The sequence below is a fragment of the Amia ocellicauda genome, chromosome 16 (genome assembly GCF_036373705.1).
Source record: "Amia ocellicauda isolate fAmiCal2 chromosome 16, fAmiCal2.hap1, whole genome shotgun sequence".
Taxonomy (NCBI): domain Eukaryota; kingdom Metazoa; phylum Chordata; class Actinopteri; order Amiiformes; family Amiidae; genus Amia; species Amia ocellicauda.
In genome coordinates, this window is record NC_089865.1 from 18,411,995 (window position 1) to 18,427,088 (window position 15,094).

A 15,094-nucleotide genomic window follows, 5' to 3' on the forward strand; every position below is an offset into this window, starting at 1 on the left:
AACTCTCCACCATGGCCACGACCAAAGAGCTGTCCAAGGTTGTCAGGGACAAGATTGTAGACCTACACAAGGCTGGAATGGGCTACAAGACCATCACCAAGCAGCTTGGTGAGAAGGTGACAACAGTTGGTGCGATTATTCGCAAATGGAAGAAACACAAAATAACTGTCAGTCTCCCTCGGTCTGGGGCTCCATGCAAGATCTCACCTCGTGGAGTTTCAATGATCATGAGAACGGTGCGGAATCAGCCCAGAACTACACGGGAGGATCTTGTTAATGATCTCAAGGCAGCTGGGACCATAGTCACCAAGAAAACAATTGGTAACACACTACGCCGTGAAGGACTGAAATCCTGCAGCGCCGCAAGGTCCCCCAGCTCAAGAAAGCACATGTACAGGCCCGTCTGAAGTTTGCCAATGAACATCTGAATGATTCAGAGGAGAACTGGGTGAAAGTGTTGTGGTCAGATGAGACCAAAATCGAGCTCTTTGGCATCAACTCAACTCGCTGTGTTTGGAGGAGGAGGAATGACCCCAAGAACACCATCCCCACCGTCAAACATGGAGGTGGAAACATTATGCTTTGGGGGTGTTTTTCTGCTAAGGGGACAGGACAACTGCACCGCATCAAAGGGACGATGGACGGGGCCATGTACCATCAAATCTTGGGTGAGAACCTCCTTCCCTCAGCCAGGGCATTGAAAATGGGTCGTGGATGAGTATTCCAGCATGACAATGACCCAAAACACACAGCCAAGGCAACAAAGGAGTGGCTCAAGAAGCAGCACATTAAGGTCCTGGAGTGGCCTAGCCAGTCTCCAGACCTTAATCCCATAGAAAATCTGTGGAGGGAACTGAAGGTTCGAGTTGCCAAACGTCAGCCTCGAAACCTTAATGACTTGGAGAGGATCTGCAAAGAGGAGTGGGACAAAATCCCTCCTGAGATGTGTGCAAACCTGGTGGCCAACTACAAGAATCGTATGACCTCTGTGATTGCCAACAAGGGTTTTGCCACCAAGTACTAAGTCGAAGGGGTCAAATACTTATTTCCCTCATTAACATGCAAATCAATTTATAACTTTTTTGAAATGCGTTTTTCTGGATTTTTTTGTTGTTATTCTGTCTCTCACTGTTAAAATACACCTACCATTAAAATTATAGACTGATCATTTCTTTGTCAGTGGGCAAACGTACAAGATCAGCAGGGGATCAAATATTTTTTTCCCTCACTGTATAACTGGTGCCATTGAGAAGGCTTGTAAACGGACATCTGTTGTGATGACCAGGGTTTACTGGGTGGATGCAGGTTATTTCTGTCACTATCAAATCCTTGCAGAAATTAGGTGAAGAAAACAAAAGTACATATTTTCTGTCCATAATAACGAAGTGAGTTTTAAGACGATTCTGGAACTGATACATTTGCAGGTCAAAAGCTGCAGAGATTGTTGTGAAATGCTTTCGGCTAGCTCTTTATAGGATGTTGAGGACAATTAGTTCTTGGTTGGATTCATCGAGAAATTAGGGGTGGGGGAACAAATAAACAAAAAAACAAACAGGTAAGACATGAACTAGACATGATGTTCAGCAAAATGTCATGCACCATTTCTGAGGTTCTGTTTTGCTTGCTGTGCTTGATGTGAGCTGGTGGGGAATATACAGCACTGATGTTTCAGTGCATGGGGGCAGAGATAAGAGGTCAGCCTCACAAAAAGCAACACACTCCCAAATGCCAGCTTTAAATTAGAAGCAAATAATGACTCTCTGCACCTTTTCTTTGGCTCTAATAATAGTAGCCTGGGTTTTAATACAGAGATACGGCTATCTCGTCTAATCTGGTTTACAGGAACCTTCATGGCATTAGCTGTCACTGTGAAAGGATTCGGGCTCCTGGTCGGTTTATCTCTTCTTTGAAAAAGGTTGGAGACAGGCACATTAATTGGGAAATTATCAGATCAGTGACTCCAGCTAGATTAAATGCTATCAAGTCAAGCTTTTTTTTTTTTTTTTTTTTTTTTTATACCCTTTTCAAGACCAATCACCACTTCCCAACCTGTAATCTTAAAGAAAACAGGAAAAAAATTAATAAAATAAAAATGACAGGCTATTATTGTTTGTATAATTAATTATGCTTTTATTTTCCTCCCACTGAACTGTATCTTTTGTTAAGCTTTTAACTCCCTGCCTGCTTTCACTTGCTCTTTTGCTGGCTTAAACTACATCCAGGAGAACTCTCTCTCTACCTCATGGCGATAAATCTATGAGAACAGGCAGCTGTAAAATGGAGTGGCAGGAAATTACAAGTTTTCCTTCAGAAACTAATGTACCTTTGTATCAGAATAGTATTTTAGTCTCAAAACACACCATTTATAATATCACACACACACACACACACACACACACACACACACACACACACACACATATAAATAATTAAATAAAGCTAGTCGCTAAAAAACTTCTTTACTTCCTTCAGACCATAATTGCATGTTTTCTGTTTTTTTTGTTTTGGGATTCCTCTTTTTAGTTGCTGCAATTTTTTTTTTTTTGACGTTTTATTTATGACTTATCAGATAGTTAAACTGTGTTTCTTGGGACTTTGAAGGATGACGATATACAAACTCAATTCCCATACCTAAAAGGCCACTCAGACGTGCTTAATGGCATTTTTCCAGTACTCTCCACATTGGCTTTTCACAGCAAACTCATGAAGTTTACCTTTTTTCCTTGAGCGTCACCAAAGGCAGTGTGGTGGGCAGATGCCACTTTAATCTGAAACACAGATTACCGAAAAACAAAATCACTCACAATGTACACCAAAATCAAAGAAGGGAGGGGACAGACAGAGGGAGAGAACGATATAAATACTTAAAGCACAAATAAATCAATAATATTTAATTCTCCACACAGAAATACATCGAAGCCCCTGCGTTTACATCCACCAAACTGCAATTACAGGGAGGGAGAGACAAAGAGAGAGAGAAATAAAATGAAACAATTAAAAAGGGCTTAATTTAAGAGAATAGAATAATAATATAATACTCAGCAGTTTGTCTATTCTTGTGTGTGTGTGTGTGGGGGGTAGAAAGTCATTTTGGAAAGAAATGCTACAGTATACAAAACAGTTTCACATGAAAGTTAAAATAATAAAAAAAACATCTGCTTGCTATTTTTTTTAAACAGTGGAAACTAATTAGTCAGCAGTTGCAGGTTCTGCTTGACTTTCTCTTCATATGCGTCTGCAAAATGCTGTCACTGTCTTCATAACTCAGTGCTGACTTGGTGCGAAACAGTATCTGTGATAAGATTCCTATCGTCAGACAGTTGGGCATTTAGTCCCGTTATTAACTTCATTGCAGTTGTGCAGGTAATGGAGAGACATTGCAAAGTACTTTGGATGCTGCATTGGAAGTGAATGCCGAAAAGGACATTTGAAATTGATATCTTTTGTGGCTATAGCACTACTATAGAGTAGTACTGGTAGAGTTAAACGGTCTGCTTTCTAAATGGGTTGCTAGTATGGTTTCTCAAAAGAGATTACCTAAAGGCTTGTTGTTTTCTCCATCAACTTTCAACATTAGTGAAAGACGAAACTAAAACAAATAAAGAGACACTGATCCACTCCATAAGCTTGTGAGAAGTGTCTCTTCAATTCAGACAGAATTTCAATGCCAGCTTGCCATGGTTTTAAAATTTGAGGTTTTTATTATAATACAGAAATGCCAACCTGCCTATGAAGGGAACTGACGTTACTATTAAGATGATGATTGCTGTAAGAAAAAATTACAAAGAAAATCTAAAGTAAAAGTTACCTGGAACTAAACAGGACATCCTAATGCTCCCAAGGCTATAATCACAGGGATATGTTGTGAAGAACTTTAAAAAGACATCCTGCTTCAAATGTGTCTGTTCACTGCTACTAAACATTTCAAAAACAATCACGCATGCTTTCTCCTGCTGCTGGCAGATTAAGGTGATTTTCTGACCTGTGCAATGTCCTGGTTTTCATTTTGTACATTACAGTGGAGCTTTTGCAGCTATTCATGTACAGATATATAGTTTAACTATCTATTATTAAACATTCTGAATGTAAGGCTATTTACAAGGTATATGATAATAATCTTTAATTATCTTACTCTGCATAATGAAGTAGAATATTAAACTCAGTAAAGCCCTGGCATAAGTCTTTAATATTATGATTGGAAGCAAAATTTGAACTGCATCACTTTTCTGATGAAAGAAAATATTATATTAACATATTCCAAATGGTGACTCACAATTGGGAAGACTATCAATTCACAGGATGGTATTCAGTGAACAAATCTACATTATGCCCTAATCTGTATCAATTGTAAATTTATACTGCACTCTGTACCTTGCCAAAACAGATTCCAATTCAGTTAATTACTTTATGGTAATGTCTTGTTTTGATGTTTTGAAAGGGGGGGGGTCACTGAATGAGAATAATTATGATTGATGTAGCTGACAAATAAGAAGTGTCCAAGGCTATTAATTTTTCCAATCAGGCTGTAAGAGTTACTGTAATGTATGTCAGATACTGCTGCCCTCAATAAATTCAAGATGGCATAAAGATCCATTTGTAATTTCAAGTGCACGGCATCTTGAAGCCCTAAGGCTCCCCCCTAGTGCGGTTGTCATTCAGCTAAACAGATGCAACACAAACACAAATACAAATACTGTCATGAACATCTCTTAAATACAGCGAGTAACTGAATAACGGACTCGTCAAAACATCTATCGGTTTGTATAGTTTATGAGTCGGGCCAAGGTTTAGGTCTACTTGCAGGCAATACGAATGCTCATGAATTATGAATTAGTTTATAAAAATTACAAAAACAACAACATTCTTCTCAAACTATGTATGTGCACTTTAACAAGAAACTACAGTGCAGTGTTTTGGATGATATTCTACACAGTGGATATACCGCACTCACGAACACTTGCTTTCTAGTTTGGTGCAAACAAGAGAATACAAACTCACATTAAACAAGTTCCTAGATAATTACTGAGCAGTAATTGTTACTAAGACTCAGCAGCCTCAGTAGATGCTGTCATTTTAATCAAGCACTCAGTCAAGCAGGGACTTTTCCAAATGTGAACAATTCTGCTCATCACAGCAAAACACCACCAAACGCTGTTGTCTGCTGTCAGTAATTAGCTCTTACTTGCAATTTTCAGATTTCTTTGATTGCTTGTCATTAACACAGTCAGCTGGATGTGAACACATATTTCCAGGTGTGAGAGTTATTATTATTTTGTGGGGGGGATACTAGGAAATATATATATATTATATATATATATATATATTTTTTTTTTTTTTAATTTCCCAGTATTTGATGTTTTATAACAAGCACATTCACAGAACGACATAGACTTACGTGCCATGCACTTGACATAAACCTAGTATTCTGCGTGTTTAATTCCTGCAGATGCTAGGATTTGACAGGAGCTGTAGCCAATGCTCTCGTAAAAAAAAGTCAGCACATCCTGTCTTTAACATTGCACAGACTGTTGTTAGTCACAGGTAATAAGGTCACCTGAACTCTGATTGTCAGAGAGGTAATGGCAAACATGTGAAGGTTAAAGCTGACAGAAAAGTAACCAGTGTGCTAAGGCTTCATTAAGTGAAACATGTGCGATGGTGCAAATTAAGTGACTCAAGTGATTTGGGCCAGGAAATAAAAGACAAAAATAAAACAAGGTAAAGGTCCCCTTCAGGGTAGACACCCATGGCAGAATTTCTAGACGGTCTGGGTGTCTTCTGGGGCCGGATGCAAAAACAGACTAAGGGACAGATTAAATCAAAACTTTGGCCCACCGGCTAATAGAAAACTACAGAACTACAATCAGTTGCGGCTTCATTTTTAGTAAGATGACACTTTCTTCTAATCATAAATGTAGCCGCTATGATTAACAGGTTTGTAGTTTTCTATTAGCAGGTGGGTCAAAGTTTTGATTTAATTTGGCCCTAAATCTTAGTATAATTATAAGTTATACTAATGATAGTAGGTCAGGTAGTGTCAACTAACATGAAGCTCTTAAAGGGGGATTGGACAATTCATATCTAAGGTGTTGTACTTCAAAACAAGCACACACAGCTCTGAAGGGCCCTTCTGGTAATAGTGCTTTAATTGCTTGATTAAATGCTTTAGAAACCCTTTAAATGCTTTGGAGATTCAACTGAAGAGTTGATACCCAGGGTGGCACCAAAGCCAGGTGTGAGAATTCCTTACTCAGATTGATCTTACTCCAAGTTCAGAAGCTAAAACATACACTTGACATGCATGGGCACATCCACTTCAAATGCAATAGAAGGGTAAGAAAGCATTCAGCATAACAAATACCTTTCTGAAGGCAATGTTTACAAAAATATCCACTTAGGGCAGTTAATCGATTTGAATATTACTGAAGTAATAACATGTACAGTAGCTAGTGTAATGAGGTAGACATATGTATATATGTATACTCTCTGTGCTGAAGAAATACAAAGCTACTACTACAGACAACTGTGCAATGAGAAAAGGGGTTAGAAATGTGGATTTTATTTAGTTGCTGTGTTGCTTTGGCACGGCCTCACCGTCCTCTATCAATAACTAGAGCTGCAATTTGTTTACCTCCCTTCATTATTTTTTATAGACTTCTTATCAGAAACAACTGAAGAAATGAACCAAATCCAGAAACACTTTCCTTTGCTCAACTGAGTGAACTGTATTAATCTCTCGCAATGCCTCAAATGCAGTAAGCTTAAAAGATTCCCTAGGAAGAAGCAGGAAAGAAATATGAACATAATCTTTAGAAAAGAGGGGGGAAAAGAGTTCAGCAAATAAGAAGTTCAAAAAATATTTTTGGTAGAAAAATAGAAGTTTGTATTTTTCCCTCTCAAACTCTGCAGCCTATAATTATAATAAATTATCATTTTAATAAATTACTATAATTGTTTTATAGTAAGTAATTGTGTAGACTTCCACCGCAAAATTGGACAGGAAATCAAGACAATAGACTCACAATTCACAAAAGATCCAATTATGAATGAAGACTTCAAGAAGGGCACAATATGATTTATGGAAGAATGGTGACGTGAACTGAAGGAAATGGGATGAGCTGTAAAGGGTACTTTGTTTTTGAAGTTATCTAATATTTCCCCTCCCTAAAAAGAAAAAAACATCAGACTGCTGATGTGAATGTGCCCTCTTTACTAGTGGTGTTACTGTCTACCATATAGAGAACATCTTCAAATAAATGTGGACCACTGAGCTGCTCCCGGGCTACTGACCTGTGCGAGAGAGGTGGTCCGGCCCCGGCGTGCATCTGCTGCAACTCTCTCCCCACCGCGGCCCCCTTGGCTGCTGGACGTGCACTTATAACAGCTCCAGCGTGAGGGTCTCTCTCCTGGCAACCCACAATCTTTACTCTGCAGACACTGGCAGTGGTAGAGGTGCCCACAGCTGAAAGACACAACATAACATCATATAAAAATAAAAGACGACATTTAGGTGTATTTACGTTTCTGAATACTGGAGTGGCCTTGTGTAGTACTGTGAAAAATCTTAACACACATTAACAAAAGCCATGTATTAGAACCCTTTACCTTTACTAGGCTTCACTGAAAAGAATCAGTGTCTTGTTTGGCCATTTTGTTAATGAACCACATCAAATAGATTCAAATGTCCTTGGCAGCCATACAGTCACTACATAAGGAGGAATGGCTATGAGTCAGTCACTCATTTCATCAAGATTTCAAACATAATTGAACTTACTTCATAATTTACTATGAATTCCAGGAAGCCTACACCAAGGTTACTGTGAATCAAAATCAAAGAATCGTGCTATATATAGCACGAGACTCCAGAGGTATCGATTGGGTAGCCTTGCAGTACATAATTTATCTGTATTCACTGTTCAATAGAGAGGTATCTATACTATACTTCCTGTGACCTTCAGTCACAGAATTATCCATTTGATAAAAATATGACTCTCTCTTTTTCCTTATTTAGCTAAGGGCAGCGCAAGGTACACAACCAACATCAAAAACAAACAAAAGTGGATAGCAAAATGAATTGTTAACTCATTAAGTAAACATGCAGCTATAAATAGGCATCTGTTTTAATATTAGGAGGTATTGTTAGTTCCCTACAATACGTTATTCCATTATAAACATAATAAACATGCATTAAATCATCTGATGCCGTTATATTACTAAATTACATATCTCATACGCAAGCAACACCTAGACTACTAGTTTTCAGTTACAGTTTGCCATTTCTGAGAAAAATACATGTTCACGTCTTTTAAATCATTCAACTTTGATAATGGTTGTAGTTTGGATTGAATCAAACATCAAATTGTTGCATTTCTGTATCTATTCAAGATCTTTGGAAATTACAGCTACCATGCTAAAGAGAAATTCTGTTCAGGTTTGTAGCCAATTCACCTTCCCAACAGATCCTGCCATATGATGTTCAATGACCTTGCTTGGAAATGTCAAGGGAGAAATTCAATTACACATTTTCACTTTGTCCAGCAGAACTACGACATCATATTTAACCTATGAATATTAGGGTTAAAATAACAAGAGCAATGCCTATCCAACCTCTAGGTAATAGATGTATTTTGATAAGATAAAAAAAAAAAGTCATAGCGGTTTCTCATCATTAAAAGAATATTAATGCTAGCTATTGTAATTTAGGGAATGCAGTGTATAATAATGTCGGGGTTGATACGTAGACTTTGTTCAGTTTGTTTGATGCTCTGCATCAAAGAAATCGATTCAAAAGCCATCATGCACCATTGCCAATCAAATGTAGCGTACTTTTAAGGTGATCGACAAACTAATGGGATTTAAATCTTGCTTACTATAAGCACATCTGAATCCATATCGGGTTACTGGAGCAATTAACTGCAGTCCTGATGCAGTGAACCTTCTTAAAATGCGTGGAGATGTTCTATATATTTCAGATGGCCAGAAGATGGTTTCTCCATCATCAGAGATGATAAAGGAAACCCATAAGAAGAGCAAAAGGCACAGAATGGAATTAATAAAGAACCATAAAGAACAAAGGAACAAGGACAAAAAACTTAAGATTGATTTTAATTTCACGCTTATCAAAACCAGTATAGGTTTTTATAGGTCAAACAATGGGGGTCCCAGACTTTTTCAGAAGGTAAGAAGGTATTGATTTAATCCTCATAACACCCATGATGAATGACACTGCGTTCCAGCTGTGCCAGTGTGTGTGTGTGTGTGTGTGTGTGTGTGTGGGGGGGGGGAGATGGAGTCTATCTCTACCTGAAGATGATGATTTCCTCCTCACCCTCTTGCCGTCTCTTGTACTGTTGCAAGCAGATGCTGCAGTAGTCCAGGCGGGGGTGCAGGCCCCTGCTGACTGCGGCCCTCAGATGGGACAGAGACCAGTGCAGGTCGTGGTTTAGGAGGCTGGTGGTGGTCTCCAAGAGGGTCTGCCAGGAAACGCAACCGGAAACAAACGGTCAAAGAATGGAGAGGACGTCCCTGCCTTTGGGATGAGTGACACTGAACTGGACTGGGCAGAATTCCTAGCACTAGCCAAGACAAGCACTCTTTTTTTCTATAGTGTGTGAAAGAAATATGCTCAAATACTACAGTGCTATCCCCTTCTATGAAACAACAGTTTCTGTGGGTAAGTGGGTTGACAATTGGCAGCTTTTAATTATAGACCAAAACAGGGGGCCCATATAAAGGAATTGTCAAAACATTACACACAATTTACAACTGAGTGTCTGACATAAAAGGGGAACATATTCAAGTGGACAATGGCTTTTGCTGTTTAGCGGATCAGTCTACACTATTCTTGCAATCAATGATAACATTTGGTCTGAGTAAACCTTTGTAATGACACGATTGCCTTTGGTTCTTTGTTTGACATATTTACAACTGCCAGCATTTGCCAATCTGATTGGAGGAATAGCTGGCAGAGAAAAGGCTGCATTTTCTACCATATTACTATGAATGCTTCATTTCAGTTTGAAGGCAATACAGTGACTCTGAATGCTCCATGTCTGCTGTGTGTTTGTATAGTTGGTGATTATAGCACGCACTTTAAACTCTGCCAGGGACAGATGTTTTTTCTCAGATGTTGTCTATGGTCACTTTGGGTAACGTAAAGTAAAGTAAAGTGTAAAGTGAGCAGCTGTGCCAATCTGAGACCACTATTGGCTAGGAGCTGTAACTAGCCTTTTATATTCAATTCTTAAACTAAGTTGAGTGGAGAGAAATATGGGGCTGACATATGGATGTACTGCAAAAACAAGAGTAAAAAAATAAGGGAAAAAAACACAAGACATCTGCTCTTAAATTGAAACCTTTTCTGATTAAAAGTCAGTCCTGTGGAAATCTGGTTCATGGTTTGTAAGCTAAGATATTTCCAGGCAAGGAAATATCTTAGCCTGGAACAGAACTTATTTGTCTGCTAAGAAATATAATAATTACATAATAGATTATTACTGAACTAACTGACCTATGTTTTTATTTTCCAATTAAATGTAAAATGTATTAAAAAAAAAAAAAGGGATACATTGCCAATACAATATTGTAAAATTGAACAGCAAGTCATCTGTGATATACAGGATTCAACTGTAAAAGGACCTGGGAGTGTATTTCTCACAGAGCCAAGCAAATTGAATCCTCTAGTACTGGACCGTATATATAACCATTTCAACAATGTTATGCTTTAAAACACCAGTCTATAACAGGTTGTCATAGAAACAGCTCTGAAGAATAAGTGGTTCAAACAGGTAATGATAGAATGACAGAACACTCACCCTACTTTGAATCACGGGGGTCAGTGCCCCTGGAGTAATGTTTTCTCCATCGTTTCTCTAAGGTACATCCAAGCCTGCTATGCTAAAGAGATATTGTTTAACTGATAAACAATATCAGAGCTACTCAGCTGTCCTGTAAAAAGTAAATGAAAACGGTATTTTTCTTTATATTGTACAACCTGCAGAGTTGATTTACCAGGCCCTTGCCAATCACACAGCTGTGAGATTACAGTTCCCATTAAAAGTCTCTCACATTCATAACACTATTTTGATACTCAAAGAAAGTATTTCTGGAGTTTTTGTTAATATAAAAATATGGCAAATACGGAGATGTAGGGAAGTTTGTTCCAAAGTGAGAGGCTGAACTATATTTTAAAATGTCAGTCATCCGTTTGCAACGATACAGAGAAGCAGACTTCAGATGTACGTGCCAGAGAAACAACACAGCAACACATATTGGCAGGACATAACTTGATAAATATGCTTTTTTCTTTGCTAAAACCACAATATCCCGTGGAAAGACAATCTACTTATGGATAAAAGATCCATTTTACTTCTTATCACCCGTGATCTTACTGAATACAAGTTACCAAAACACTGCACGACACCAGGATTACATGTACATTGCATTATTAGATTTGTATTATACGAAAATTTGCATTAAAAGAAAAAGTTGGTAAGAAAATGCAGGGGTGTACAACTCTGGTGAAAGAGGACCACTTACCAGAATGTCTTTTTATATCAGTGAACAGGTCAGGATTCTAGGAATATTTGATGACAATTTGATTGTATATTTCCCCTAGGAACCCAATGTGACATGTGTGCCAGAAACCAAGGCATGGCAAATTGTGATAATATATCTCTATCAAGCTTGTCAAATGTTTATGACATTCACGTCACACTGAGTTCTTAAGAGATGTTCGATTCATCGTAAAAACCCAGTTAGAAGGAAAAAAACAGAAGACACCGTGGCTCTGAAGTTAAGGACCCAAGATGCACCGTGAGGAAAATCAGCTACATTACTTTGTAGCAGTGCCGAGACCCCACCTCTGTAATTTACATTACTGCAGTGCCCCTGCAGTTTACCACAATTCTCGGAGGCTGTTTGTGAACTCGGGGGAGTGGAGGGGGGTTTATTTATCTTCGCCACGGCCGTCTAATCAGCAGCTGTCTGGGGCAGATTTACAGAAGGGGCCCGGCTTCAATTTCCAGATCAATTTCCAGATTTAATTCCCCACACTTGAAGGAAGTTACGCTTGTCAGGCACATTGCCCCGGCCACTCCGTTTCAATTTCCGTAAGTATAACCGTCACTAAATTGAGATTCGAAACGGTAGCATCTGCACTGCTGCCTGGACAGGACTGAGGTGCAGAAATTACCCCACCTCCCCACACACACAAGAGCTCAACTACCCTGACAGACAGCTGTGGACTTTGAAGCAATCTATTATGAGTTCCCTGGCAGCTGCCTTGCATTTGATATATAGGGGGTGTTCATTGCACAGCTCAGAAAATGTGGATCTTTTAATTCAGCTCAGAAGCAGGGGACCCAGAGTCACTTCCCACTCACTGATAGCAGCATATAGTTATGTGCCGTGATTTGGTATTAGCGTTCTGTCACACAGCTCTGTCAGCATCATGCTACCGTGCGATAACCTGGGACTGCACTAGAAATATACTTTATAAACGGTTATAAATGGTTTGACAAAAAGTTGAGAGGAGACCCCAATGTTTGTGGCTATGGGACTATCTACAGTGAGGGAAAAAAGTATTTGATCCCCTGCTGATTTTGTATGTTTGCCCACTGACAAAGAAATGATCAGTCTATAATTTTAATGGTAGGTGTATTTTAACAGTGAGAGACAGAATAACAAACAAAAAAATCCAGAAAAACACATTTCAAAAAAGTTATAAATTGATATGCATGTTAATGAGGTAAATAAGTATTTGATCCCCTATCAATCAGCAAGATTTCTGGCTCCCAGGTGTCTTTTATACAGGTAACGAGCTGAGATTAGGAGCACTCTCTTAAAGGGAGTGCTCCTAATCTCAGTTCGTTACCTGTATAAAAGACACCTGTCCACAGAAGTAATCAATCAATCAGATTCCAAACTCTCCACCATGGCCAAGACCAAAGAGCTGTCCAAGGATGTCAGGGACAAGATTGTAGACCTACACAAGGCTGGAATGGGCTACAAGACCATCGCCAAGCAGCTTGGTGAGAAGGTGACAACAGTTGGTGCGATTATTCACAAATGGAAGAAACACAAAATAACCGTCAGTCTCCCTCGGTCTGGGGCTCCATGCAAGATCTCACCTCGTGGAGTTTCAATGATCATGAGAACAGTGAGGAATCAGCCCAGAACTACACAGGAGGATCTTGTTAATGATCTCAAGGCAGCTGGGACCATAGTCACCAAGAAAACAATTGGTAACACACTACGCCGTGAAGGACTGAAATCCTGCAGCGCCCGCAAGGTCCCCCTGCTCAAAAAAGCACATGTACAGGCCCGTCTGAAGTTTGCCAATGAACATCTGAATGATTCAGAGGAGAACTGGGTGAAAGTGTTGTGGTCAGAAGAGACCAAAATCGAGCTCTTTGGCATCAACTCAACTCACCGTGTTTGGAGGAGGAGGAATGCTGCCTATGACCCCAAGAACACCATCCCCACCGTCAAACATGGAGATGGAAACATTATGCTTTGGGGGTGTTTTTCTGCTAAGGGGACAGGACAACTGCACCGCATCAAAGGGACGATGGACGGGGCCATGTACCGTCAAATCTTAGGTGAGAACCTACTTCCCTCAGCCTGGGGATTGAAAATGGGTCGTGGATGAGTATTCCAGCATGACAATGACCCAAAACACACAGCCAAGGCAACAAAGGAGTGGCTCAAGAAGAAGCACATTATGGTCCTGGAGTGGCCTAGCCAGTCTCCACACCTTAATCCCATAGAAAATCTGTGGAGGGAACTGAAGGTTCGAGTTGCCAAACGTCAGCCTCGAAACCTTAATGACTTGGAGAGGATCTGCAAAACGAGTGGGACAAAATCCCTCCCGAGATGTGTGCAAACCTGGTGGCCAACTACAAGAAACGTCTGACCTCTGTGATTGCCAACAAGGGTTTTGCCACCAAGTACTAAGTCGAAGGGGTCAAATACTTATTTCACTCATTAACATGCAAATCAATTTATAACTTTTTTGAAATGCGTTTTTCTGGATTTTTTTGTTGTTATTCTGTCTCTCACTGTTAAAATACACCTACCATTAAAATTATAGACTGATCATTTCTTTGTCAGTGGGCAAACGTACAAAATCAGCAGGGGATCAAATACTTTTTTTTATCACTGTAGGTAAGAAAGCCTAACTTGCATCTCAAAAATTGATGGTCACTGAAATCTATATTCTTAAAGACATCCAATACATGAATATCTGACTTGGATTAGGCTGCCTGTAATGGATTTAAGTTTTCACCAACAATGTCTTCATCTGGTCCAAAATAGAAGCTTCTAAATCACATCTGGCCTGGATTCTGTGAAGTCATGTTTCTGAATTGCAGCTATGTTGTTTCCCATGATCGCACCACCATTCACATCACAGTTGTCTAAAATTACAGTATATATGCTACTTAAACAAACAGTCTGTAGAGGTAACCCATTTTTCAAATCCTGAGAGAGAAAAATGCACAGAACGCGAGAGAGAGTGTTAGAGATTTGATGATAAAGTGCACCAGGCAATCATTCTGTGAGGAGAATGCTATTGTAACATGCTTTGCTTCTGGAGCCAAGACACATAAATGTGACTTTCTACCCCCAACCCCAATTTGCAGGGAAAAGCACAGACAGTGTACATAGCAGCAGATGGACTGTCTTCAAGGTCAGCAATTTCCACAATTAGATCCCATCCAGTCAATGTCACTTATCTTGTCAGATGAAAGTTTCTCCTGCTGAAGATCTGGCCAAGATGAAGGGATAATGAAACGTTAGCCCGATATGTGCTTCAAAGAATAGCAGCTGCTACGTGTTTTACCCTCTTCCAATATCGCTCTCTCTCTCAATATGGCTGAATATATGAGTCTTGTGATGAACGAACACTGGGGAGAAGTCAGTCGTAAATGCAAGAAACTGCAGGCACATTATTTAGGTGCTAACAGGAAGTAGGATGATTTAGAACTGGTCTGACAAAAGAAAGAAAACACTGGAGGAAATTATGAGGAAAAACAATAGCACCCCATGATACTGCACTTCTGTTTTCAATTAATCTGGTTTTAATGTGCAGTAA

General features: G+C 39.4%; 1 protein-coding gene across 5 annotated transcripts in view; it reads right to left on the minus strand.

Moving 5' to 3' along the window:
* Positions 1 to 15,094, minus strand: part of vps8 (VPS8 subunit of CORVET complex) — a 183,437-nt gene that overhangs the window by 49,299 nt on the left and 119,044 nt on the right. For 4 of the 5 annotated variants that reach the window (XR_010804780.1, XM_066688393.1, XM_066688391.1 and 1 more), the window contains 3 exons: positions 9,304 to 9,473; positions 7,291 to 7,462; positions 2,715 to 2,768 (listed from right to left, as the gene is read on the minus strand). Coding sequence is in view for 4 of the 5 variants with exons in the window: in XM_066688393.1 (XP_066544490.1) it covers positions 2,715 to 2,768; positions 7,291 to 7,462; positions 9,304 to 9,473 (396 nt within the window). In the remaining variant the exon portion in view is untranslated. The remainder of the gene's footprint in view (positions 1 to 2,714; positions 2,769 to 7,290; positions 7,463 to 9,303; positions 9,474 to 15,094) is intronic. The other variant, XM_066688392.1, reaches the window with a different exon arrangement.